Source organism: Diabrotica undecimpunctata, chromosome 3 (assembly GCF_040954645.1).
Source record: "Diabrotica undecimpunctata isolate CICGRU chromosome 3, icDiaUnde3, whole genome shotgun sequence".
In the NCBI taxonomy this organism is placed as follows: Eukaryota; Metazoa; Arthropoda; class Insecta; order Coleoptera; family Chrysomelidae; genus Diabrotica; species Diabrotica undecimpunctata.
This window is the reverse complement of record NC_092805.1, coordinates 103361623-103389478: the sequence shown is the minus strand read 5'-3', so window position 1 is coordinate 103389478 and position 27856 is coordinate 103361623. Positions and strand designations below refer to the sequence as shown.

The 27856-nt window shown below is 31.6% G+C and overlaps 2 protein-coding genes across 2 annotated transcripts; one reads left to right on the top strand and one right to left on the bottom strand.

Annotated features, from left to right (window-relative positions):
• Positions 1–417: 417 nt before the first annotated feature.
• On the top strand, positions 418–12824 carry LOC140437119 (cytochrome c oxidase assembly protein COX18, mitochondrial). Its single transcript, XM_072526448.1, has 4 exons — positions 418–1037; positions 5107–5379; positions 5460–5570; positions 12420–12824. The coding sequence occupies exons 1-4, from the start codon at positions 561–563 to the stop codon at positions 12600–12602; spliced, it is 1044 nt and encodes a 347-aa protein (XP_072382549.1). The 5' UTR covers positions 418–560; the 3' UTR covers positions 12603–12824.
• On the bottom strand, positions 12661–26447 carry LOC140437120 (uncharacterized). Its single transcript, XM_072526449.1, has 4 exons — positions 26196–26447; positions 17338–17508; positions 12915–13197; positions 12661–12854 (listed from the first exon to the last, which is right to left on the bottom strand). The coding sequence occupies exons 1-4, from the start codon at positions 26254–26256 to the stop codon at positions 12701–12703; spliced, it is 669 nt and encodes a 222-aa protein (XP_072382550.1). The 5' UTR covers positions 26257–26447; the 3' UTR covers positions 12661–12700.
• Positions 26448–27856: the final 1409 nt, after the last annotated feature.

The window sequence follows — 27856 nt, the reverse complement described above, 5'->3', positions numbered from 1 at the left end:
AGGGATCTACCTGTTTTATGTAAGGATACCGTGTTTATGGATTAATGAGTCTCTTAGAAAGATGGTAGATTTTATAGACAGTTTTCAGTATAATCAACGAAAAATGAAAATAGTCACCGGAACTGTTTACTAAGAAAAAGCTTCTTTCGTTTGTAAATTCATTCCTATTTTAAATGAACATTGAAAAATGTTTTCATGTTGTTTTCATATTCCGCGTCCCACTGTTTGGTGATATTGTTACGATTCATAGACCAAAATTACTGATCTACAAACTACACGATTAATTTCATAACCCTTTTCCAAACACACATTTCATTTTTTTGAAAATTCTCCTATTTAATAACCTATATTAAAATTCTGTTTTGCGGAGTTGTATACATTTCTTAATTTTTTGTTTTGAAAACGGTAGAGCGGATAGACGGAATGACAGATGATAAACATTTGTTTTGTTATTTAGCAAACATGAAATGAAAATATTAAAATATAGAAATATAAAATAGGAGACGAAAATATTGTATTCAAATATTAATTAACTACTGTGATGTGTATATATTATTAAAATGCTCTTAAACCACATAAATAAATTAGGTAAACAAACTTTTAGGTTATATGGCAGTAATGGTATTCTACCTAAAAGTTCTTGTATAAAAGAATACTGTATTGAAAATAAAAACCCATATAATTCAAGAAGACAATTTTCTTTACAGTCTTCAGTAGAGTCCCTAGCCAAAACTCAAACGGGATTATTTAAATGGCTATCAGAAAGTACTCCTGTAGAATATATTCAAAAGTTTTTGCTAACTCTCCATGACACTTCTGGTTTACCTTGGTGGGCAACGATAATATGTGCTACAGTATTACTTCGAAGTTGTGTTACTTTACCGCTAGCTATTTATCAAAATTATGTACTAGCTAAACTTCAAAATTTGAAATCAGAAATGCCTGCTATTGTCAAAGAACTGCAAAAAGAGACTGCTGTGGCCATAAAACTGTACAATTGGGATGAAAAGAAGGTCAAAATGGTGTATAATAGATCGGTATGTGGTACATATATATCCAATACTTCAAAATTTTCTGTGTGCAAATCAATGTAAACATAAAACATGACAAAATTGTAATAGCACTAAGTACTTGGTATTTTTTTGGATATGGTCTCATATACAAATTATCCTCATATTACAGTACAGACTGGAAAAATTAACTAGTTTATAGATTATTGAAATTTTGGTAAAAGTATTGATGTATCTTTTTGGTTTTGTCTTTTGTTTAATGTTTTTGTTTTTAGTTAAGTAATGACACTTTGTGTTATACACTATAATCTTAACTATATAAAGATTGTAATGCATTAAAGCATGTAATGAGTTATTTTTATGTGATTGGCTTCTAGAGTCTATATGTATTCACCATCTTATTAATTACTTAAATTCTAAACTTTCTATTCATCATCATCATCATCATCTTGACTTCCTTATATGAAAAATAAAATTGTTACAAATATTAACGACCTAGGTTTAAAATTAATCAGTTAATTTTTAATTTATTATTTTCAATTCTTTCTGTAAAATTTACAAATTGATTTACTTATATATTTGTTGAATCTAGCATTTTTACACATTATAGAATAAATGAAGGGTAAGGGGAAAAACAAATGATGTCACAAAAGTAACTTACAGAGAAAAGTTAATTAACATTACCAAACCACTTGTTACGATCTTAGAAATAAATAAAACTACATGCCAATATTTTTAAGTAGTTTATTACTATTTTGTTAATAACCAAACAAAGGAATTTGAACTTAAGATTATTAGATTCTAGTTGATAAAAAATAAAAACATGTTAATGTCTCAAATAACTTGTTAAAATCCAACAATGTCCATTTTTGACATATATTTACATAGAGATTTTTCATTTATATAGCAATGTTTCATAAAATTCTTTAGCATTTGGAAGACAAAATCGTTTTAACATTTGTAAATCATTATACTTAGCTTGCAAAATTGGTAATAATCCATGGTATGCTTGACTTGGTAGCTCAAATTCGTGATCTTTTATTTTTCTAGGAACAACAGATTTTATTGATCTACTTGTTATTTGCTTGCTTTCTCAAATGTCATTATAAGTGAGTTCTTCGGTATAAAACCAATCCGCATTTTTCTTTCATCACTTGAAGTTCTCTTACTTGCTGCAGAGCTATTGGACACTTACAAATAAATTTTTCTGGCAGAAAAGATTCCACTGTTTCGTTAATTCTGGTCCACGTATATAACTTTGAAGAGTTCTGACATTTTTCTTGCATCTTGTAACACATTTATCCAATTTACAGTTAGTTCGATCCTAGTCTTCAAATTTATCAAGCCCATGTTTTTATCACATTCTAGATACAAATGTCCTCGGATGGGGAAAGTGATTTGAATAGTATCTAGACTTTATATTGGGGGCAATGTAATGAAGTAGCCAAACAACAGTGAAATTTTTATTTTATCAGCCAGCCTAGTCACAGTAAATGTGAAGATGACAGACTTCTGTTGGTAGTTCATTGATAATATAGAAGAACAGAAAAGATGATACCTCGTCGGATCCTTTCCTTGACACATATTCAGGATATGTAAAAAAACAGGATTTTCCTGAAGACAGTATGTGAATGTTGAACAAAAACATAGAAAGTTGTCTCCTATAATAAACACTGTTAGTGCTGATGTTGGGTAGTGAAATGTTTTTCTGGTAGTTCATGGTGATTGATTCATATTTAAAAGTTCTCCTAGCTTTTATTTGGGCAGCTCATTTCCTCTCATAGAAAACAAGCATGAATTTTGTCTAATCTATTTTCCATAAATAAAGCTTTTATATGTACTGAATCGTCAGCAGAATGAAGAGTATTGATTTTTGCAATAAACTTATCACACTTGCTACAGCTATCTGCCATAGGATATCCAAATGAAATGTTAAACTTGCTATTAAAAATATTTCAGTAGGTGTTCCTTTAAACATTTGAAACATTTTCATAATTCAACTCTTCAGTTAAATACACTTTTTTGGAGTCGTGAATGCTATAATGACTCAACCTGCCCCAAAATGAAGCAATGTGTTGCTGAATCTGTGTACTTAAATCAGACATTAATTGATGATGTTTTGAAGAATGCTTTCCCCTTTTGTTGACAGCAGCAATTGATGTAGTTTTCAGTAAGGTTTGAATGTGGACCAACACCATGCATTCCGGTAAAGACACTACTGCAGACAGATATTTCTTTTATTATGTTTTCACTCTTCACTTGTACTCTGTAGCGATAGGCAGCATCATGATGTTGTTCTCCATCGATTTGTTGTGACCTTTGTCTTACAACTGACAATACAGCAATCAAGCTAGCTAAATAAATGTTTTGAGCATCCTAGTTGATTGGATGCATTAAGTATGTTTTGCCTCTCTTGAGCAGTAGTGTTTTCAAAACACTTCAATCTTCTACACTAACAATCATCTCCTAACTTGTGAGACTGCAACCTCAACTTTTTCATTACATCTGCAGTTCGTCCAATTTTCTTTCGTTTCTTGGATTTTTTTAACAGATCGCTACACAAATACTCTTCACTCAAACTCATCTCGACATAAACTGCCGCGAAAAGAACCAAACATGGAAGATTGTCACGCCTGATTAACCACCGCTGCTAGGCAACTAGTTGGACTACTTCGATTGTTTATCAGTACCGCGTGGACAACGCTTGTTTTTAACCAGTATGTGTATTTTCTAATGCTTTGTTATTTGGACACCGTTGGTGTTATTCCCGTACAATTTAGCTCTCTTCTCATGCTCTTCTGTTGACCTCTAAGTAGGCGTTTTTCAATAATTGACTTAGACTCTTTTCTTCTTGGAACACCTTCTGATCGTTCTGTTATGTTTTTACTTATAAGCTCAGAAGTGACACTCATTTCTGATCCCTATTCTGAGCGATCACTCTTTATTTTGTCTTGCCTATTTTGTTCACACATTATCAGAGACTATATCAAAAAAAACTTTTGTAACTGATGTGGCAGTTTATCTTCTACTATTTGGCTATAAGCTGTAAACATGATCCTCCTAGGAGTTACTGAGAATAGGTTATAAGTTATAAGTTAAAAAAGTTTTCTTTAACTGAAGAGGCGTAAATAGGAACGGATTGACAGAAACTTCTTTTTTCTTTCAGTGGTAAAGACCATCTTTTAGACAAATAACAGTACAATTTGTCCCTAATATTTTAACTTAGAATATTACCACCTTGCACTACCCAGAGACCATTCACATTACTACTTTCGCTAGGTAATCATTTTTTGCCTATTATTATTCTGGATTGATATATTTTTTTTATATATATTTTCAAGCAATATAATTGTTAACAACTACAATAAACTATTTGTACCATACTGGTTGAAATGTTTACCATTATTACTTAGGATCATCCTGTACGGAATAAATATCATTAACATTGTCCACTCTGCTCTAGTAAAAGAAAAGCAGAAAGTTCAACTCTTCTTTGTTTTGTAAAAAATAAGAAGACTTGGCATTAGTGTAAATAAGTGTAAAAAATATATGTGTATAGAACAGTAGTTGACAGGGATATGTAAAGAATGTAATGTACCAAGAAAGTGGTAAATAGTTTCAACATATTACAAACACTTTTGCGATAAACACGCAATAGAATTGTTAATTCATTCTTTATTTTTTGGCTATATTATAGCGTGTAAAAATTTACTTTTTGTTTGTATAAACTTAATGAAAATTGACATTTCAATAAATTACTCATTATTTTCGAGGCTGTCAGTTTTATTGTAGATATATCAATATTTTTCTCAGATTCTTCATTATGTTAAAAATACTATAAAATTTATTATCAATATGAAATTAATGTACAGAACACATGTCCTTTTTTATAGTTTATAGTATAGAAGACACAGTGTCATAGACCTATGTTACGAGTTATGTCAATTCAAGCAAGTTACTAGCAGAAAGTTAATGAACCAAAGCTCCTGACTAAATCCGACTTACCGGACTTTTTACTGGAGAAATCCTATATTCACTGACTTGTATGTAGTTACATGTATTCTATTTTTGATATACAGACAGTGTTATTTTTAAGGTAAGGAAACAATGGAACAATTTAATCTTAAGGGATAACTGCCATCCCGCTAAAGCTAGCTTATTAGTATTGTTCCAAATTCCTATGTGGATATCATTATCAGTTTCAATGAGGAATTTGGTTTACATGCTTCCATATCAAGATGTAAATGCACAAGTAACATTTGCTGAACTTAGTATTGGCGGATTTGGTTTTATTCCTAATTTAACGGAAGTGGATGCATCTTGGATATTGCCTGTTGGTTTGGGAATTATAAATTTGGCAATTATTGAGGTAACTTATTACTATAACTTTAATTTATGATACTATGGCTTAATATTTACTTAATATGATTTACTTATCTCTATTTTTAGCTTCAAAGATTATCAAAAATAAATGAGCCTAATAAACTTCAAAATTTTCTTTTGAATATATTTAGAGGTATAAGTTTAATAATGATTCCAGTAGCTGCATCTGTACCCTCAGTAAGTTTCTTTTTATATTAATTACTGTAGTTTTAATACCAGCTTGGAGAATTATACACAATAATAGAGACTAGGACACAGTTGTATTTTATAAATTACATTTCGGATTTAAAGTCGCTTTGAATGACTTACTTTACTTTTGTTCTCTCTCTCTCTTTCTCGCTCTCTTTCTCTCTCTCTCTCCCTCTCTCTCTTAATCTCTTAATAACTGCTTTTTGCCATACGAATCTTCAAATGGAAAATTTTGAATTTGTGGGTTGTTCTAAGTAGTAGTGGGCATTTCTTGAGTTGACATTAATGAGACGAAGCATTGTCCATGACAATTACGATATTTTTGGATAATTTAATTAATTGACAAAATGGGAAGCTCAAAAGCAAGTGAGGTATGGAAAACGTTGAGGGACTTCAGACGGAATACTTATGAAAGAGGAAAGATAGAATTAATACAACTGGATGAATGGGTAAAATATTACTGAGTTATTACAAGAAAAAGTTATCTATAATTACTATACTCTATATACTTCCCCAACTTAGGAAAAAAGAGATGGACAAACACAAGTTGTATATATATCTAACAAGGAAATAAGGATTGCGCTAAAAAGAATAAAAAAATAACAGAGCAATTGGCCCTGGAGACATACCTACAGAACTGCTAAAACACGCCCCTTTGTACATGAGTTAAAACAAATATTTAACAAATGCTAATTTGATGGAAAATACCGAAAAAATTGAAAATTAGCTACTTAAGTTCCATACATAAAAAAGGAAAACAAAAAAGACCCCAATAATTATAGGGGAATATGGCTCACACGTTCTGCTGGTACGTTGTATGGGAAAATCATTAAAGAAAGGACGATAGAAAATATATTTTCTATAAAACAGCTCATAGAAAAAACAATAGCATGTATCACTGAATTGCACATTGTATTCTTGTAAATTTGAAAGGCTTATGATCGTGTCCCAGTCAATAACCTTTGCAAAGCAATAGAAAATGACGGAGTAGATAACACCTATATAAATATGGTAAAATCACTTTACGAAGACAATTAATGTAGAATAAGAGTCAGACAAAACTGCTCAGAAACGTTTAAAGTCGATAAAGACGTTCGAGAAGGATGTTGCCTGTCACCAACCTTATTTAAACTTTATATAGATGAAACAGTAAAAAACTGGAATAAGAAATGTAGACAAATGAGATTAAAATTTGACGACAATTATACTCATAGCCTTTTGCTTACTGATGATCAAATAATTTTAGCAGAGTACAAAGAGGACATTGTCTACATAATAAAAAAAGCTGGAAGAAGAATTTGGAAGCTGGGGTTTGGAAATTAATTAAGATAAAACGAAATACATGGTCATTGGAAACATCGCAAAAGACCTGAAGATAAATAACAGTTCAATAAAACAAACAAATGAATATAAATACTTGGGTAACTTATATTTAACAAATACAGGATCAGATGAAACGGGTATAATAAATTAAATAAAGAAAGGAAAGACAATAACACGACAATTACTCGAGTATATGAAGCGACGATGTCACAAGCAAAAATAAGCACATTGTATTGGTGGACCTACGAAAGGTCTATGACAATTAACAACCTGTGGAAAGCAATGGAAAATCACGGAGTATATAACACCTACATAAATGCCGTAAAATCACTTTACGAAGACAATGAATCTAGAATAAAAGTTGGATAAAACTACTCAGAACCGTTTAGTCGATAAAGAACTTCGACAAGGATGCTGCCTGTCACCAACCTTATTTAAACTTTATATAATTGAAACACTAAAAAACTGGAATAAGAAATGTGGATAAATTTGATGACAATTAGTAGCCTTTTGTTTGCCGATGATCAAATAATTTTAGGAGAAGACAAAGACGACATTGTCTAAATAAAGCTGGAAGAAGAATTTGGAAGCTGAGGTTTGGAAATTAATTATGATAAAACGCAATACATGTTCATTGGAAATAGCGCAGAACACCTGAAGATAAATAACAGCTCAATAAAACGATGTAACGATAAGACTACCAAAGAAAATTTAAATACTATTATAAAAATAAAACCTCAATCAACCATGGGAGCTTATCGTCTATGCTTTGCCTAGCTTAGTCTCTCAAGTGTGAATTCGCCTCGTATTAAACTATGAATTAAACCATGAACCTTTAGCTGGTAGCAAATAAAACAATGATTTAACTAATCATATTTATTTAACACATAAAAAATAATATTTAAATAGCAAAAACAACCCTGCTTAATGCTTTACATTAAATAAATTTGAATGATACTTGTGGCATCTATGGGCTCCTTGCTTCTAAATGTATGTGGCCTTCCGGTTAGGTGGTTAGGTCCTCCAAAGAATGTGGGTAGGCCCTACTGACAGCTGCAGTTATTCCATATTATTCCCATAAACATATAGAATATAGAAATATTACATAAAATATTCAGTAAAATCTTCAATAACTCCAATAAATGTTCTAGAAATATCCTATAAACTAGAATATTAAATAGCCTGTATTAGAGAAACATCAAAGGGGGTTAATTTGCTTGCCAATTATTTTACCAAAATTACAATTAAACAAATAGCAAATGGCAAGGATAAAATGAAATAGAATTACTATTGAACTTGTTAATTTTTTTTACATTCCTACATGCATAGAATTGAAAACGTGGTTTCAAAAGAAGTGAGGTTACATATTGAAAATGCTGTCAGAATTATAGAATATAGATTACAATGAAAGTACTCACCCCAAGAGAATTCTGCAGACGATAAAATGAACCTTATAATACTTTTTACCTTCTTTTATAAATTTTAATTACAGACAAAAAAAAGATATCCCACCATGAAAGTTGATTGACAGAATTAGCTCTTCTGTCAACATAGAACAGAATATTTAGTCTATCGGACAGAGAGAGAGAGAGAGAGAGAGAGAGAGAGAGAGAGAGAGAGAGAGAGAGAAGGCAAATATTTATTCTACCGGAAAGAAAGAGAAAGAGGGCACCAACTACTTTTTGAAGAAAAAATAGTAAAAAAGAAACTGAAGGTAAAGGAATTGATAAATTAATAAAGAAATTAAAATAAAATAATTATTTAAATACAAATTAATAAAGATGTGACATTTATAACGTTACAACGAACAAATGAATATAAATACTTGGGAGTAACTTATAATTAACAAATACAGAATCAGATGAAACGGATATAATAAATGAAATAAAGAAAGGAAATGCAGTAATACGACAATGACACTCGATTATATGGAGCGACGATGTTATAAGCAAAACTAAAAACCAAAGACAATAGTTGGAAGCTGCTCACTGCCTGGCTCAGAGACGCGGGTGACAAGTAAAAGAATGGAAAACAAATGGAATAGATGAAATGGAAATTATGTTTTGGCAAAGAAGCAGAATAACACTAACCGACAAGGTAAGAAATTAACGAATTAGAGAACTAATGAATGTGAAGGAGACACGAAATGACGAAATAGAAAAACGAAAATTACTCTGGTATGCGAGAGACCTGGACAAAGAAGTGAGAGATCAAGTACAAGAAGCAAATAGATTGGCAGGATGCCTTAATAACACTATATGGCGAAACAGACACATTAATACTGAGATGAAGTCCAGTATTTATAAAGCCAGTGTAAGACAAATAATGGCATATGCCTCAGAAACTCACAACACAAAGGCTACTGAAAACGGCAGAGATGAGAGTACTGAGAAGAATTACAGGAAATACGCTGAGAGATCGAAAGAAAAGTGAAGACATTAGATGAAAATGTAATGTAATTGGTATTGTTAATAATATTCTAAGGATGATGTAAATGTTTGGGTATATTTCTTTTAAGTTATTATCTGTAATGTACTGAAGCAACTGTTTCACGTCTGTTATAAAGTTAGGTAAATTAGGGATCATTATTTGTAATTCTTAATATAATTCGTAAGGTTGAAAGTCACTGCTCTCACCCACTTGTAGGACTGTGTGTAAATCTTGACAATTAATATTGTTAATAGAGAATATTTTTTAATTTACTTATATCATACAGAAAATCGAAATTTTCATGATCTTGATTTAAAGCCATAAATCTCAAACCCATTTTGGTAATAATTGAATTAAGCATAGTGTTAAAAAAATTTGCTTCATACCGACTTTTGGGGCACTGTATAGGTTGATCCTCTCCCTCACAATCAAAGACTCTTTTTTTCGCTACTCTTTTGTTTTTAAACCCGTTCGGCAGATTATAACAGCTTCTGTCAATACATTGTTGAGCATCAGACAAGCATTTTTCAAATCCAGTTTGCCTATATTCTTCGATCCAGTCACAAAATGTACGCAAATGTTTAAAGGCAATACTCAAATGGACTTATACAGATTGCCATAGTTTGCTTATCACATTAACATAATATATATTATAACAGACCATACAAGTAAATATATTACAAATTCTAAAATAAGCATTTCATTTAATACTAATTCACAATCACTGAGAGTGCCTGATTGATCCGTTTGATTTTTCAAACTTTCTATGCATCCTACAACATCATTAAATTGAAATAGCATAGACTTAACTACTTCGATTCTGCTTTCCTATCTCGTGCCCGATAAAGGCTTTATGGTAAGTTTTAATTTATCTTTGACCAATTGCCAGCGTTTGCTGGAACCTGAAAACAGCAGATTCCAGCTATGACAACCGCAAGGTGTGAAAAATGCCCTAGGATTTATAATTAATATTCGAGTTTTGACTCCACTATTTATGTCTACCATATTTGCGCCATTGTCGCATCCTTGGTCACGGTAGTTTTAAATATCTAAGCCATTCTTTTCTAGGTCGCCTAGTATGGCATTACTTAAATACTCTCCTGTTCTCTGACTTACAGAAAGAAATCTAGTAAAGGGTTTTTTATTGTGCCCGTTGATGTGCTCATTTATTCTACTTTACTACAGTCTCTAGTGCAAAAAAAGAATAATATTTTTCCTTTTTTAATTTGCGAATCACTTCATCAGCTACCGGAGAATACCCCATTTTATTTTGGGCGGCGACGTGCAGCGGAAATTTTTTGCTAAAGTACATTCATTTTTCAAATTCCCATCTGTAAACACACGGACGTGTTGATATTCGCCCTCTCATTCGTCAAGAGGCTATTAAATATAATTTATTGCCTTAAGCCAGACGGATTCTCATGTTACAGATCCAAACTTGCCAGTCTGTTTCAATTCAAATTGTAGCGTGTTGGTTTTTAAGTTAATATATTGTGTGTTATATGTTATAGTAATTTTTAAGTTATTTACTGGTCGTGTTATTTTTTAGAGTTTAGTTTAAGTGTGATTAAATATATCTTTAAAAATTCATGTGATGCAGTCTCACTCAGACTTCTTTCTTAAAAACAGCCTTCTAAAAAAACTGTTGAATGCAAAAAATCAGGGGAAAAGATCTATTGGAAGACCGAGAAAGCGATGGGAGGATGATGTGGATGAGGACTCCAGAAATTTTGTCAGTCGATCGTGGAGGAGAATGGCACAGACCGTAACGGATGGAGAGGTTTGATGATGGAAACCAGGACTTTAGAGCCACAGGATGGATAGATGTTTTGGTCACAGATTAAATAAGATGACGTTCTAGTTTTCTCAACTTGCCTATTTTTAAAAAGATACATTGTTATCATATGTAAATACAAAGTCTTTAATATCCTAATATCCAGAGTTTAATTTGGTTCGAAAATTGAAAATTTACGATTTAACAAATGCTTAAACCCTGGAATTAAGAAGATAAATTAGAACACAAAGGACTTTGTTTGGTTAGATCTTACCTCGATAAATGATTTGCCTAAAGCAATCAAAGGTTTCTGCATATCAAAAATAAATTTAATATTAATAAGAAACAGAATATTTTATTTATTAGTAGCTCATCATGAAGACGGTCGTAATGTGCTCTATCTTCCTAACGCCTTGAATTTATGAATTGGGCATTTAGACTCCCAAAGTGGAAATAAAACGTCAAAATAAAGGTATTTTCAAGTAAAATTGTGGTTAAGTCAAATTAAATATAGCAGATAACATAGAATTGCTGCAAGAATATAGTTTCAGAATCTCCAATGTACGAAATATAATGTGCTAAGACGATTTCAGAGAAATACCAGCAGATCCACAAAAAATGGTTTTTCAACGAATGACAAGCAAGAACAAATTCTTTAAGTCATTAAACAACATAAAAGATAGCGATGGAAATCTTATCTAGGAGCCATCCAAGTCAAAATAATTAAAAAGCGAAAATCTGCATATCTTGATCATGTAATGTAATTGTTAATATGTGTAACACAGGTCACTATTCTGTTTTCAAATGACTTTTCTGGGTTTTTTTTTCAAGTTGTTGGATTAAATCCAATAATACTAGCTATATTTCTCTAAATTATATTAGGACTCGTTTACGTTGTAGCTAATCTTTTCTTCTATTTTTGTCCCGAATGCTCACCTTTTAACATTCAACATTTAATTTTTGGTGGTTTTTTTCGGTATTTTGATTTCTTTTCACTTCTTACGTCAATGCCCAGCAGAAGCAACTTATTTAAACTGTCCCTCTTTTAAGCACCCAATCCCGATTTTTCTCACCTTCAGTTCTATTCCTAGTAGGATGATCCTTATCAGAAATAGGAACGAAGAACATATTTCAGTATAGTTATTTTAATAAAGTTTCAAAAGGTTGAAATATTTATTATTTATTACATCCGATTTTTATTGTAGAAGTGTAAACTTATTCTTATTTAGTTGTATTTATAATTAACATGAATCAATCATAATAAAAAACATTAATGTTGCCAGTAACCCTCACTTTATTTTTTTTTATAGTGCCTTGTTTTATACTGGACCACTTCAAGTGCATATGGACTAATTCAAAATGTAGTACTGCTATCACCTAAAGTAAAAAGAATTTGTAGGATACCGAAGACTGACATTGAATTAGAAAATCCGTATAAACATATTAGCCAACAACTTCAGAAGAAATTTAATTTTTCTTTAGAGAACAAGTGATACGAAAATAGGATATTAAATGTGTATATAATTTTTATGAAGAAATAAAGCACATTCATTCGTGTGTATTATTACCTTTAATATTGTATAAACTATTATTAATATTGACCAGATTTAACATTATATTTCACATTTCCTTGACCATCTGAAGCTGACGATGAATAACTAAATGCTGCATTTGGTCCCTGTGCAGCCGACGACACCTTTATTCCAGATCCTTTCTCAACACCACTTCTGCTGAATAAACTAGGTCTGAAACAATTACGTTGGTGTATGTAGGATATTTTCATACTTATAATATATAATTCTTACCCAGAACTGCCGCCTGAACCGTAGCCTCCAGATGGCGCAGATCTATATCCTCCAGAAGGTCCTGAACCTTCATGTCCACCCGATGCACCCCCATATCCTCCAGAATGACCTGAAGATCCTGAATAGGAATAAGATCCAGAACTTGCACCTGCACCTGAGGGATGAGAAGCAGCGATATTCTGGACATGAGATAAAACCTCATGTTCTATATTTGATGTCCTTTGTGCAATATCTTGAATATCTGATTGAAGTTGTGCTAACTCTGGAGGAGGACCGGCGAATCCTAAAATTAAAGTAGTAAAAGACTACTATACCGTATATAAAATTAAATAAATATAATAAATATGTTAATTACATAAGTCGTCACTATAATATATACAGCTTAGTTACCCGTCTAGCTGTATAAAACTCAGAAAGTAAGAACTTACTAATTACCTTAAAAAATTAATGTAGGGTTAGACCAGACTATGAGAGTATATATCTCAAATGAGAGAGTTTCTAGATCTTGGTCTGGAATTGTCCCTGGCACTGCGTCTGCAACAACTGCAGACATTATAAAAGGCGATATGGGTGCAGATGTAATCTTCAGTGGATCAACTAATAATCGATCGAATCGACAGCAGGCTACATCTACCTCCGCTCGCGCATTGCCTTTGATGTCTGTCACAGTTGCAGGAGAAACTTCAGAAAAAACAATTTCAGACCACTACCTATAAACTCTGAAGACGATGTACCATTACAAAATACTGCCGCGAAAATATATACTTCTTGATTGTTATTGTTATTCCGGCAGGCACATAGCACCATTTAATTTGTTCTATCATCTCTGCGATATAATTAGCGGTCTTTACTTATCTGTAAGTCAAAATGCTCTTTTATCGATTACTGACAGCATTATTTAGTGGAATAATGAGTGGGCCCAATGTGTACATTGGCCCTTCTTTAATTCCAACTGACACAGATCTATTCATATGACATCGGCGGTCATTTTAAGCATCTGAATCTGTTACGTTTATCAGTTGTACGTTATAACTCCAGTTTTAAAGTATTACTAAGTATTGGAATTAGTAGAATGGATATTAATCCAAGGACAAGAAAGATTATAATAGAAATGTGTAACACGGAACACCGTCGGTTAAAGTAATGGTAAATGATATATTAAAATATGAAATCGAAAATTGTGTTGCCGATTTTCAAGTTATATTTTATGAAATGTCTGAAATGAGTGTAATGTGATCCAAAACCATTTCAAGATAGTTATGATGAATATTTACCGACAGATGAGAGTACGAAGTATATCAGTGTAAAGGTATTGACAATATAACTGAGATAATCCGCAATTAAACGGTCCTGCTAAAAATCAATTAAATATATTACGCAGAACCAAAGGTGAAGCTACAAGGAAACGAAATAACAATCCTCCTAATTGGGCACAGAACGTGAGAAAATCACTAAAATCGAAAGGTACAAAATATAAATCGGTTTCGAGAAATAAAACAGTTCCAGGTAAGCAACTAAAAGTGGAACGTGTCGGAACAAGTGCTTTAAAAAATTTACTCAATAGGCCCGACAAACTCTTTTCACAGAGTTTTGTCAGTTTCTAGCTCTGGAAAAAACCAGTTGGTAGCAAATTCCATAGAAGAAAAGGAAAAGTAGGTTCAACGATTAAGACATAATGAAGGCAATCAAAGCAGACGAAATTTTACTAGAAAGTATTTTATGTCAGAAAGTTGAAGTATTTTAAAGCATATTTGAAATGAGAGATGTACCGCCTTTACGTGAATAAATATTACACAGAAAGAAATATTTGACTACAAAGTGGCCAATGTCATTTTTTTTAAATCCAAAAAAAAACAATAACTGCAGTTCTCTCAAACGTAAAGATTTTCACATTGGCCCTTTAAGCACCAAGCCACAGATATATCGTTTGAAAGGTCTTGAATCTCAATGTTTTTATATGTCTTCGTGTAAGCTTTCAACTATTTCGTTTTTATAAGTGTTATTGAGAACGTTTACTTGAACTATTTTCAGATTCTACTTTTTATTTAGGTCTTAGACGTATATAAACGGCCTTTGTAGATATGCTTGATCATAACTAATATCAATGATTGATATTGTAATCGCTGGTTACAATATCATTTCTTCGTAACCTATGGTTGCCAATGAGTTGCAGAAAGAGGGTTATTGCGAATGTGTCTACATGAGCAGTTTTTTAAACTGAAACACTAAGCTTTCAATGTAGGTTGGGGAGTGAGTAAGAGATTATGTGAAACTAGGACTCTAGTAGATGATTTGAGAGAAAATCAAGGCGTATTTAAGATATTGTTGCGCTTCTATAAATAGGTAAGTTCTTCATTGGGATTATGAAAGAGTATCCATCGTATAACGCAGGAAGAAAATAGGGAGAGTTGCGATCTGAAAATCTTTATCTATTATACCTATATCTATCTCTATACCTCGTAATATATATATATATATATATATATATATATATATATATATATATATATATATATATATATATATATATATATATATATATATATATATATATATATATATATATATATATATATATATATAATGGCTATAACCCCAGGGTGGGGTTAAACCGCGAATGCTTTCTAGATCCTATTTCTTGAGTGGATCACTCTCTTTTGTTTATCTTATCTTCTTGACAATATCTCTCCATTTTTCCTGTCTCTAGTTCTTCCTCTCCATTCTCTGACTCCTGCCCTTTGGAGGTCTTCTTCAGCTTCTTGCAGCCACTTTGATCTCGGTCTTCCCTTTCTCTTTCTTCCTCCTGGATTCCATTCTATCATTGCGTATGTCACTGCCTCATCGCCTGCTCGCCAAATGTGACCTAACCATCTAACTCTGCATTGCTTTATTTTAGTTACGATGTCTTCCTTAAGTTCTTCCCAATCTCTGCATTTGTTCTGCTTCTATATTCATTTTGCTCTGTTCTGATTGGTCCTAGTATGGTTCTCATAATCTTTCTCTCTGCTATTCTTAAGTCTTCTTCATCTTTTTTAACCATCGTCATTGTTTCTCCTGCATATAATAATATTGGCCTAATTATGGTGTTATAAATGCTCATCTTAGTTTTCTTAGTCAGTGTTTTGCTTTTAAGTAATCTTTTGTTTGCAAAATAAGCTTTATTTGCTGCTAATATTTTTTCTTTTATTTCGGATTTCCTTTCTCCGGATTTGCTTATTGTAACTCCTAGGTATTTAAAGTATTCTACTTCTTCAAACTCAGAACTTCCTATTTTGATTTTTTCTTTCATTGGTTTTTTTCCTAATCTTAATATTTTTGTCTTTTCTTGATTTAATCTTAGCCCCATTACCTCCCCTTTCTCTCTTATTTCTTCTAGCATTTCTTTCATTATTTTTCTGTTTTTTGCAATAATAGCAATATCGTCTGCATATGCAATTATTTGACCACCTTTTGTTCTGAGATTTCCTTTATTTATATTTCGTAGTACATATTCTAATGCTAGATTAAATAGCGTTGTTAATTGAATAGCATCTCCTTGTTTCATCCCTTTATTTATACTGAATTCCTCTGTCTCTCCTCTTTGTGTCTTTATGCCTATTTTTGTAGTTCTCATTGTCATTTCTATTAATTTTCTGAATTTATGTGGAATTTTTAATTTTTTAAGTGCTATCATTAATCCGTTCCTTTTAATTGAATCAAATGCCTGTTTGAAGTCTATGAATAACATTTCCAATTCTAATTTATACTCGTTTGCTTTTTCCATTATGTGTTTTATTGTGTGTATTGCATCTATTGTAGATCTTCCTTCTGTGAATCCACATTGGTACTGTCCTACTGTCTTCTTTGTGATCTTTGATAACCTCTTTTTTTATTATGGATGTCAATATTTTATATGTTGTATTTAGTAACGTTATTCCTCTATAATTTTCACAGATTTGTTGGTTTTCCTTTTTATGTACTGTTATGATCTGCCCTACCTCACAATCCCCTGGCATTTTCTCTACTTTCCATATATTTTTCAATAGTGCCAGTATTTTTCCTCTTAGTTACCTTCCTCCGTATTTTATTAGTTCCATATTAATTCCAGCTTTACCAGGGGTTTTTCCATTTTTGCTTCTCTGTATTACTTCATCCAATTCCTCCAATGTTGGTTCTTTTGAAATTTCGATGTCTACTTCATCTGCTTCTTCTTCGTGCACCGTTTCCTCTTCGTTATGCATTTCTTCTTCTGTTGTTTCCTCCGTCAAGAGCTCTCTGTAGTAATCTCTCCATACTTGCTTGTATTCTTGGTCCTCTATTATCACTGTTCCTGTTATCTCATAATAACATCTAAAAATAGTATTAAAAGAATCGTAAAAGGTGTTGCTCTTTCTATTACATTCCAGAAATTTCAAAATAAAAACATTAAATTTTCATATTTTACCTCCGCTAAAGTCTGGTAAACTGCTACTTCCCGAGTAAGAATAAGCACCACCTCTTCTGATTCTTGAAAGTACTTGTTCTACATCTCGCCTATTACGAACATGGATTGGTAGGGAGGTTGAACCATCTTCGTCAATTAGATATACATATTTTGGAACATATTCACCATAAGCTAAAATATGAAAACCAAAAAGTAGATGGTACAAATAAAATTAGGAATTACTAGCGATTTATTAATAATAATGGTACAATAGACGAGTTAATAGACATCTCATGATCATGTTTTAAGATAATCACATGGACGTGTTCACATGACTATCACATCTCGTTCAGAAAAGATGAGACCCAGTAACAAGAAAAAGGAAGAATTTTAATAGCACGTCTTTGGTAACACCTTACAGTACGTTAAGTTACAATTTACTGGATCAAACTATACGACTACTATGCTACCATTAAATATAGCATCAAAAAAATACTTCACATCACCAAAATTGAAAGGGCCAATAAATGAATGGTAAAACTATCTTTAATACGATATATTAAAAAAGCTTAATCAAACAAGTAAAAACTACAGAAATAATTTTAATACAAAAGCCATAAAATACTTTATATTCGAGTGTTATTCTATCGACAAATTAATCTATTATCCTTAATAAACTAACTCCAAAAGTAATCATTGGAAAACTAAAATAGGACCTCTATGTGGATGCATGGAAACTCTAGGTGCAGTTTAAAGTAATATTATAAATAGAGCATTTTATTCGCTTGCTTTTCAATACCTTCCTTTGCACGTGTCCGTTTAATTGCAACTGAATCTTGCCTCTCTGAAATTTGATTAGAAGATAGTTCTTCTAGAATCGCATTAGATTCATTCACTGATGGCTGCTCAGGTTGTTCTGGTTCTTGTTCTATTAGAAGCTCATTTGATTCATCCACTTCTGCTTCTTCACGTTCTTCAGAATCAGGACCTGACTGGGTTTCTTCTACTTGTTCCACCAACGCTTTCTAATCTTCTTCAGTTAAAATATTTTCTAGAGCATCTTCTGGCAGTAATGAAGTTTTCAAACTAATTTTGGCAGGAACCCCAAACATAGCTTCATACGGACTGCACTTGATGCCAGAATGGTAAGCTCGGTTCTTGGCGAATTGTACAAATCGAAGATCCTCTGCCAACTTGTTTGTTTGGTTGCTTTACAACCGGGAATTCAGTATATTTTCGATGTCTTGATTCGAACGTTCAACAGATCCTTGTGACTGACTGTATTTGGCTTACCGTGTACTATATTTAAATCTTTCCACATGAAGCACAGTCGTTCTATTATTCTGTTGGGAAAATTCTTGTCGATTGTTGCTTTGAAGAATGCTAGAAGCTCTAAAGACACAAAATATATCAAGAACAATTAATGCAACTTCTTCTGCACGTTTCACTACTAAACCTTTTTTGGGAACTTAAGATTTTTTGCTGACAGGTTTCACACAGATCCAATAGATCGTTATAATTTCTACAGTTATGTTCTTCTTGTACTTCTGTTGTAATTCTTTCAAAATACTTGTTCTACCTCCACGACTAATAGATTTCTGTACTCTGTCAATCAATTTAAAGAGTTCTTCCAAATGAACACAAAATAAAACATTTTGTTTATCTTTACTTAAGGGACAAATCAGTTTTTCAGTTTCCCCAACCTTCATGACAGTATACTTTTTCATTTGCTTGTAGTCATCCGGTATTTTACCACTAGTTTTAAATTTACTTATACGTATGTTACTTACATCGTTTATTAAACTTTGTAAACATGGTTTATAAAACTATTTTACTTCTCTTTTGTAAGCAAAACCGTATTGTGCTTTTTACTATTCATCAATTCAAGTACTTTTGTATTAAAACGTTCTTCCATTGTTAAATCAAAAACAATCAGTTCTAGGATAATGTAATGTACAGTTCTGTATGTAGGTAGGTTAACACAAAACCTTAAATAAGTAAAGAGAACACTTCAAAGATAGGTAGGTAAGATTACGCACAAGGTAAATAAGGACATTGCGCTTGCGTGTCAATTGTTATAATTTGAATTTCTTACTTTTACCAAGATCCTCTGAGAAATTTATACAATTACTGTTAAAAATAGGAAATAAAGGGTTTTTAAAGAATATTTTCTACATTTACCGTCGACTCTGGTATTTGTATACAATTACCGGTAATTTTATACAATTACCAGATTATCTAGTCTTACCGTAACATATACACTAGGTATATACAGGACATAACATAGGATATAATATAGGACACAATATAGACTATGATAAAATGAAACATATTTATTTCTATAAAAATTAAGAATGTTTAAACATTATCGCAATGTTTTGCAAACAGGTAATGGAAAATGAAAACAACTGATTTCCATTATTCGTGTAATTATTTTAACTACTCAAGGAAACAATAAATAAAAGTCATTTCTAAAAATAGCAGAACTTACCAACACAATTATTATGGTACTTATCTTCCGTTTGTATATAATATTAAGAACAGGTATACAATAAATAGTGATTCACTCGAATGTCTATAGGTATGATTCAATAATTTATTGTAACATCGTTAACCGCTTATTTGGTTTATGACAAAATAATTTTAATATATGCCCATGACCATGCCTTGATATATCATGATGACATCTTGTGGGATACAGTGTGGCGTAATAAGAGATTCGATAAAAATATATATACATATAAACAGGATCTTTCAAAAAAGGTAAAACCCTCTCTAGGATAGATAAAAAACTGAAAAATAATTGGGGTTTACTTTGTAAAAATTTTTTGTAACTTTGTTTTCAATATGAAGTGCGTCGAAGAAAAAAAAATTACACATTTTTTACGATTTTGTCCCGAAAGTACTAGCAAAATTGTAATGAAATTTTATACGAATATGTTTTAAAAGCTGATATGTTATAGGGAAAATGTCTGTAAATCCAAAAGAATTATTGTTTAATTAGTTTAAGAAGATTGACAGTGACCTCAAGTGACATCACAGAACTTTATGTGGAGCTTGAAGAAAACGCTTAAGAAATAGGGCTAACCGTCAACGTAGATAAAATAATACAAGCAAGCAAAAGAGACTTGCAAAATTTGACAATATACGACGCAAATATTGAAGTAGTAAAACAGCTCACATACATGGGTGTACAGCTGGAGGAGGAGGAAATACGGAAAAGGATAAGGCTTGCTAACAAAGAATATTTCTCTCTGTCGCATATGTTTGGATCCAAAGACATGCACAGGGAAGTAAATTTCAAAATATATTATATTAAACCATTATACGACCAATAGAAACATATGGCGTAGAAACATGGATCGTGGCAGCAAAGACAATAAACCATATCAACACTTTTGAAAGAAAGACATTGAGAAGGATATTGGGACCCATTTGCGACAGTGATATGTAGAGAATAAGGTTCAACCACGAGATATACTAATATTACAAAGAACCCTCTATAGCAAATTATGCAAAATTACAAAGATTGTGCTCAGCAGGTCACCTTGTAAGAATTAATAATAACAGAACACCTATTAGAACACTTAGTGGAACTATGGTGGTACAAGAAAAGGAAACAAGTCTAAATAGGAAAAATAAAAGACAAATAAATACTGCAAAAGAAGGCTAGATAAAAGAGAAGTGAGAACTGTTGGATTCTAGACTGCACAACATGCATAAAAAACTAATAGGTATATAGCGACAGAAATCGCCTCATGTCTTACTCAACGATATACGCAAACCTATAATTTACGAGCAAGAAATCCTAAGCACGTGGACTTCCTGTATTATGGAGTAGTTTAAACATCCTAGGCCAGATGATATAAATGTTGCGCCCTCTTGAAACGACAGCTCCTGTACATCATGGTTATTCAATTGGGGAATAAAAAGGCAGTAATTATGGTTCTACAGCGGTTAATGTGTTATAGACTGTAACGTTCTGACCAGCATCGTTTTTGAAGAAGTACGATTCAATGATTTCACCAGACCATAAAGCACACCAGTCAGTTTTTCTGGATGTAATGGTTTCTCAACATACATTTGAGGATTATCTTAACTCCAATTAAGTGAAGTTTTGTGTGTTGACGTAGCCATTCAACCAAAAATGAGCTTCATTGCTAAACAAAATTCGCTTATGAAAATCGCAATTACAGAAATCTCGATTTGGACTCACTGACCGAATCTACGAATTTATGCCTTGATAGGTGATGATGTACCTTCAATTCTTGCATGAGTTGAATTTTGTAAGCACGCAAAGTAGGATCTTTACGCAAAATCTTTCATAAAGTGGATGGACACGTATCCAACCGCTGTGTACGATGGCAGATAGACTAATTCGGATCTTCCTGTATGTTACGCTCTACAGCAGTAACAACTTCTTCTGTACGCACTGTACGACGTGTCTGTGGATGCGAGTAAACGTGTTGCTTAAACGTTCCATGGGTAATCGAATTACTTGCTCTGATGGACTAATATGTTGACCATAAAATGGACGTATTGCGCGATACTTATTTCGAACGAAACCACAATTTTCAAAATAAATTTGTACAATTTGGAAACGTTGCTCAGGTGTCAAGTCTATTCATGCTGAAATGCCAAACCAAATTTAACACAAATCACTTGACAGCTGTCAAAATGGCCGACATTTAAAAAAGTGTTACCAACTTACTTCTATACCTCTAAAAAAAACACCCTTTACAATTTTCAGTAAAGTAAATTTTGGTTATCATAACAACACTGTCGCCCAAACGTGTCAGCATTAGAACATCTAGTATTGCATTTGGAATTACGAGTGAATTGGAAATAATTATAGGTTTATGCAGTTTTTTTGATATTTTCGAATACTGGCAAAACAATATTTAAAAAGATTTTTAATATTTTCCACACTTGAAACCGTTTATAATATTGAAATTTTATTATTTACTTTTACTTTACTTTAATTTTTATTTTAAAACATACAATTTGTCGTCTATCCGTATCCTGAGAACGAAATAAAGAAGGAAACTAGAAGCAAACAAGAATCGGTCATGTTTGAACAATTGTTTCAAATGATGAAAACGCAACAAGAAGAGAATAGATTTTTGACACAAAGACAAGAAAATGCTTTACAAAATATAAAAGAAGAAACAAAATGAAAATTTGATACATAAGTTAAAACAAGAAAATAAACAACAAAATGAGATAATAACGAAACAACAAGAAGAAAATATCTTGAAACTTTAAAACCGAATGGAGAAATATGAAGATCATAATAAAGGTTTATTTAGAGAAAATGCAAAATCGAGACTGCGTTAAAATTAGATATAAAAAAAAGAAAGAAAAATTTAAGGATACAGGAATACGACAAAAAGGAGGAGCCGTCGGGAAGTAATTGTATATAGCCCTAATAAGAGCAGAATTCAGTTTAGCGGGGACATCAGAAAACTACACCCAGTACCTTTCATCAAAATCCTAAAAAACAAATGCCAACATATATGCAGAATTTTGAAGACTACAAAGAAACTATAAGAAGCCGGAGCTGCTTTGTCGTTTGAAAGCAAAGAAAATGAGCTTACTGCCCATGGTTTGAGACAAAATTTCTCCGGTATTTATGGGGAAAAACAAAGCAAATTGACATTAATCAAGAACTGCAAAATGGCAAGTGCACAATGAAAGATCAAGGATATCGGAGGAAAGATGTGTCATACAAATGTATAACAACGCGCAGCATTTTAGAATATAATTATTCCCAGGAACAATTAGTAGAATTAATTAGTAGTTTGATGAAACGATGAAAGACCACGTCACATTACAAAATGATCACGACATCGATAGCCTATGTCAGTTCCTACAGGTAAGAGAGGCTCGTTGAAAAGAAAAAAGAAATAGAAGAAAACGCAAATATTACAGACCACAAGAAGTGCAGCAAAATAGAAATTCAGAAATTTATGAAAGGCTAGCTCGTCAAACAAGAAACTTTGAACAAAGAATAGAACGACAACAATTATAATCGGGAAATTAATTACGAAGCAAGGAGAAATTTCAATCAGCAACGACAGTGGACACGACATAACAATAATAACAGAATACCAACACAAACTGGATACCGCGAAAACCGATACAATAACGAACAACAAAGAGGGCAGAGAAGAGAAATAAACAACGTCAATATCGAAAGAAATGAAGAAGAAAATCGGAACAGTGTACGAGTAGACGATGAATCGCAACAATCGTTTTCTCTCGAGGGCGCCTACTAAATAAAATTAAAAAAACAAACCAGAATTTTTTTTACCCGAAAGAATTTATCGAATTAGCTGGGAAAATGTAACAAGTCAAAAATCAAATTTAATCTATGTATATGCCTTTATTAACAACAAACCAGTAAACATTGCAATAGATTCTGGATCGGAAATTTCGTTAATTAATTGCAATTAATGTACAAGCAATTGGTAGAAGAATTAGATTTAACTAAATTAATATACAAGATTCCTCAAGAAACTTTTGGTGGACGCTAATAAAAAAAAACTTTCAACAATTAATGAAGGAATACGAATTAAATTAATCGTTGGAAAGAAATTTTATTGTTTGCAATGCGTAATAATGGAAGAAATGAGTAAAGATGTGGTAATCGGTATGGATGAATTAACAGAGAAACATCTATCCATAGATTTTAAAGATAGATGAAGAAATAATTTATATAGAAGATGATGCGGAACTGGACAAGGAAAATGAAAAGAAAATGAATATGGCGATTAAACAAGACCAGAAGAGAGAAAGAAAAATAGGAAAAGCAAACCAAGAAAATAGGATGCTTGCCTCAAAAGAAAAAGTGGAGAATATAAAGTTAAAAAAAATAGTATGAAGGAAAAGAAAATTCATAAAGAAGCAAGATAGGTAAAAACCGAAATACTAGTAATTGGGGGGAATTTCCATGAAGAATTGTATTGTGAAGTTAACATGTGTGAGCAATCGGAAGAAGAGGAAAGAAAAATAATCTGTGAAGAAGGAATGGAAAAAGAAATGTAATGTTGAAAAATTATGAAGATCTGATATATGAAGAAAAAAGAGTTGCGAAAAATTATGAACACACTTTCAAGGTGAAGAACTTAGAAACTTTTCGATCAAAAACTTATCTATATAAATATAGGCATGAGCTAATTCAAAAAATAGAGAACATGTTAAGAGATCATATTATCGAGAGATGTGATTCCCTATATGTGAATTCAATTGTGATAGTTAAGAAAAGCAGTGAGGAATATTTGCAGAATAGAAAGAAAGAAATAGAAAACGAAGACCATTGACATTTCTGGCTGGGGAAAAGGTAATGGTGCGGGCTTTAAGAATGTCCAATCTCACGAGTAACCTATGTGCCAAACTTATGCCGATTTTCGAAGGCCCATATATAGTTCAAACAGAAAATGGTTGAACAGTTATATGTTGGAACATATCGAAACAGGAAAGGTTCGTGGAATTTTTAATATCCAGGACATCTACAAATATTATGAATACATTGGATAGATTAAAAAGAAATATGATCATAGGCGGGGATTTCTTCTGTTATTAGTTTTGAAAGTGTTTTATTAATTGTGTTGCAAATAAAGTCATGTACATCTCTAGGATAATGAGCAAATTAAATGAAATATTGATTCAAAATATTTGTTGCATGAGGCGAATTGTTGATTCATCAATTGGCAGGGACTTGTGATGATTTAAAAATAGTTTGAATGTTTCAATGCATTAGAAATATTAATTAAAAAAAACCAAAATGTTTATTATATGTGTAAGAGTTGAGTGAAAGTGGTTGGTGTACGTGTGCTAAAGAAGTCTGAAAATATAGAACGGAAGATAAACTGTAAGTCATTTACTTTAATAATTTGACTGGTTCGTGAAGTTTCATCTTGATTTTTTTTTGTTCGAAAGAAACAAACTGTTGAGGGTTTCATTGTAATGTATTTGGACAAATTTTGGAAGAAAAATTGGTTTTTGATCAGAGGTCATAAATTGAATATTTTTCATCAGAAGTTGTTTTTTTTTTATTATTATATAGAAAAGAACTTTCCATATAAAAGTATTGACTTTTTTTTACTTGTTAATAAAAGAAAACTAGTACTCCTATTTCATTGTGGTCTTTTGAAAATCAATTATAATTATTATTTTAAAAATAAGAAAATATTGTCATTAAGTAGCTTTAGAAATCTGATTAGATAATTGTTAGGAATCTACTTTTTTACATTTACAAAATAATACTGTATATTTGTTAATATGTCAATAAATTGTGTTTTTTTAATATTAGGATTTTATTTTTAATTGCAATACAAAATCTAAATGCAATACAAAAGTGAGATTTGAAGCACGAATAACCCTGAGAAATTAATTCATCAAATTTAATTTTTTTTTGTATTTTCTGTAATAATTATATATATATATATATATATATATATATATATATATATATATATATATATATATATATATATATATATATATATATATATATATATAAATTTTTTATCTCGTAATATTGTTTATTTCTTTCATCTTCATTACAATTATTTTTTTTTTGTTTTAATCTGTAACATACATTTTTGTCCTATCTAACATTCGTGTTATTATTATTATTTTTTTAAATATGAGTTCAAATAACTAACTATGTTGCTCTATTACTTTAATACTTTTCGCTAATTTTTTTTTACTTATCGAGTATCTGAGTTTCGGCTTTTTATCGTACATTGAACATGTATTAACTAATAAATACCTTTTTACATAATCTTTGCTTACTTTTCTTATTGACACAAATAAACTAATATAAAATTATTCAAGCACAACACTACAATGTGGTATTAAAAATTAATAGTCACCTGAGGCTTCACGAAGAAAAACCGCAGAAACTAAACATAATAACAATTTATTTGACTCCATCTTATCAAGGATGCAACTATTTATCTAACACTAACAGACTTCCACTATCCTTTATACTATTTTCAATGTCTCAAGATTCTCTCAAACGATGATACAGCAACCCAGCTAAGGCAAGAAGCAATACACACAGCAACAATATTAATAAACTTTTGGGATGCAGCAGTTGGTATATTTTTTGTTCTTGCACGTTGGAAGTAATTAAATTTTGATATTTAATTAGGTATGTTCTAATTTCCGAGAATGGAACAGAGATGAACGATCAATAACAATACAACACAGATGGGAAACCCAAGTGTTAAAAAATAAATATACATGGTGTCGCTGTCTGATGAATTGAGATCCTGTTGTGATTACATTTAAGATAAGAATATATTTTATATATTAAAACATGGATTTTCATTATTTTTATAGGAATAATGGCACATAAATTGGCAAATTAGCCGTTGGCAAAGTGGTTTTCATACTACTTTACCACCGGCTTCTTGTTTCGAAATATTTTTATTTCCTTACTTAGGTATATCCTACTCAACTATTAGTTCAAAATCAACAAAGTGAAAAGCCTAGAGCTATACATATCTAGGCACTAATGTAATAGCCTATGAAACGGTTCTCTAGACATAAAATAACAAATAGCGAAGACCAGATCAGCATTCATTAAAATGAATTCGATTTTAAAAGTCGGGACCATCGACTAGCAATAAAATATCGGCTACCTAAATTTTAAATAATTCCAGTTTTGCTGTACGGAGGAACGGAGCAAAAAGCTTGAACCCTACCGTAGACGTCTATGAACAAGCTGAAGGCTTCTGAAATGTAGTGCTGTTGGAGACACGAAAAACATGATTTGTTTTTATCGGAAGTGCAAATTTGTGCTTTAAACATAGGTATCCTTGACGCAAGTTCCTCAGCCAGGATATTTTTCCAAACCTTGTGCTTCTAATGCCATCTATTACGGAATTATGAAGATATATATACGTATATATATATACGTATATATATATATATATATATATATATATATATATATATATATATATGTATAATATATATGTATATATATATATATATATATATATATATATATATATATATATATATATATATATATATATATATATATATAGGTTTTTGTAATCATCTGATGATGAATTCAACAAAGATGGTCGTTTTTCAATGTCGTCGATAACTAAACTGGCAAAATAATTTCATATCGAAATTTGAGCAACAATAAACGCGTTGTATAAACGCACCAATTCAATTCAACATACCTATAGAATGCCTGTCGTGATGCGTTTTCTAATTCCGGGCGATAGAATTTGAGAACGCCGCGACACAGGCATCGCACATACACAGACGTTGTCGCATAAAAGGTTACATATAAGACATTTGTTTTAGAGAACGTCGCGATTTTTGTCGCCACGCGATAAGTGACGAAAAACGCGTGCATAAAACAGCCTTAAAAAATCTGAACAATTAAATGAGAAAGTAGAGTTGTGGGTTCAAAACATAAAAAAATCAGCATGGAAAAGCACTCCTATTCCAAGCTCAGAAGTAAAAGGAAACGACTATACGAAAGAAATTAAAAACTTGATCAAATACA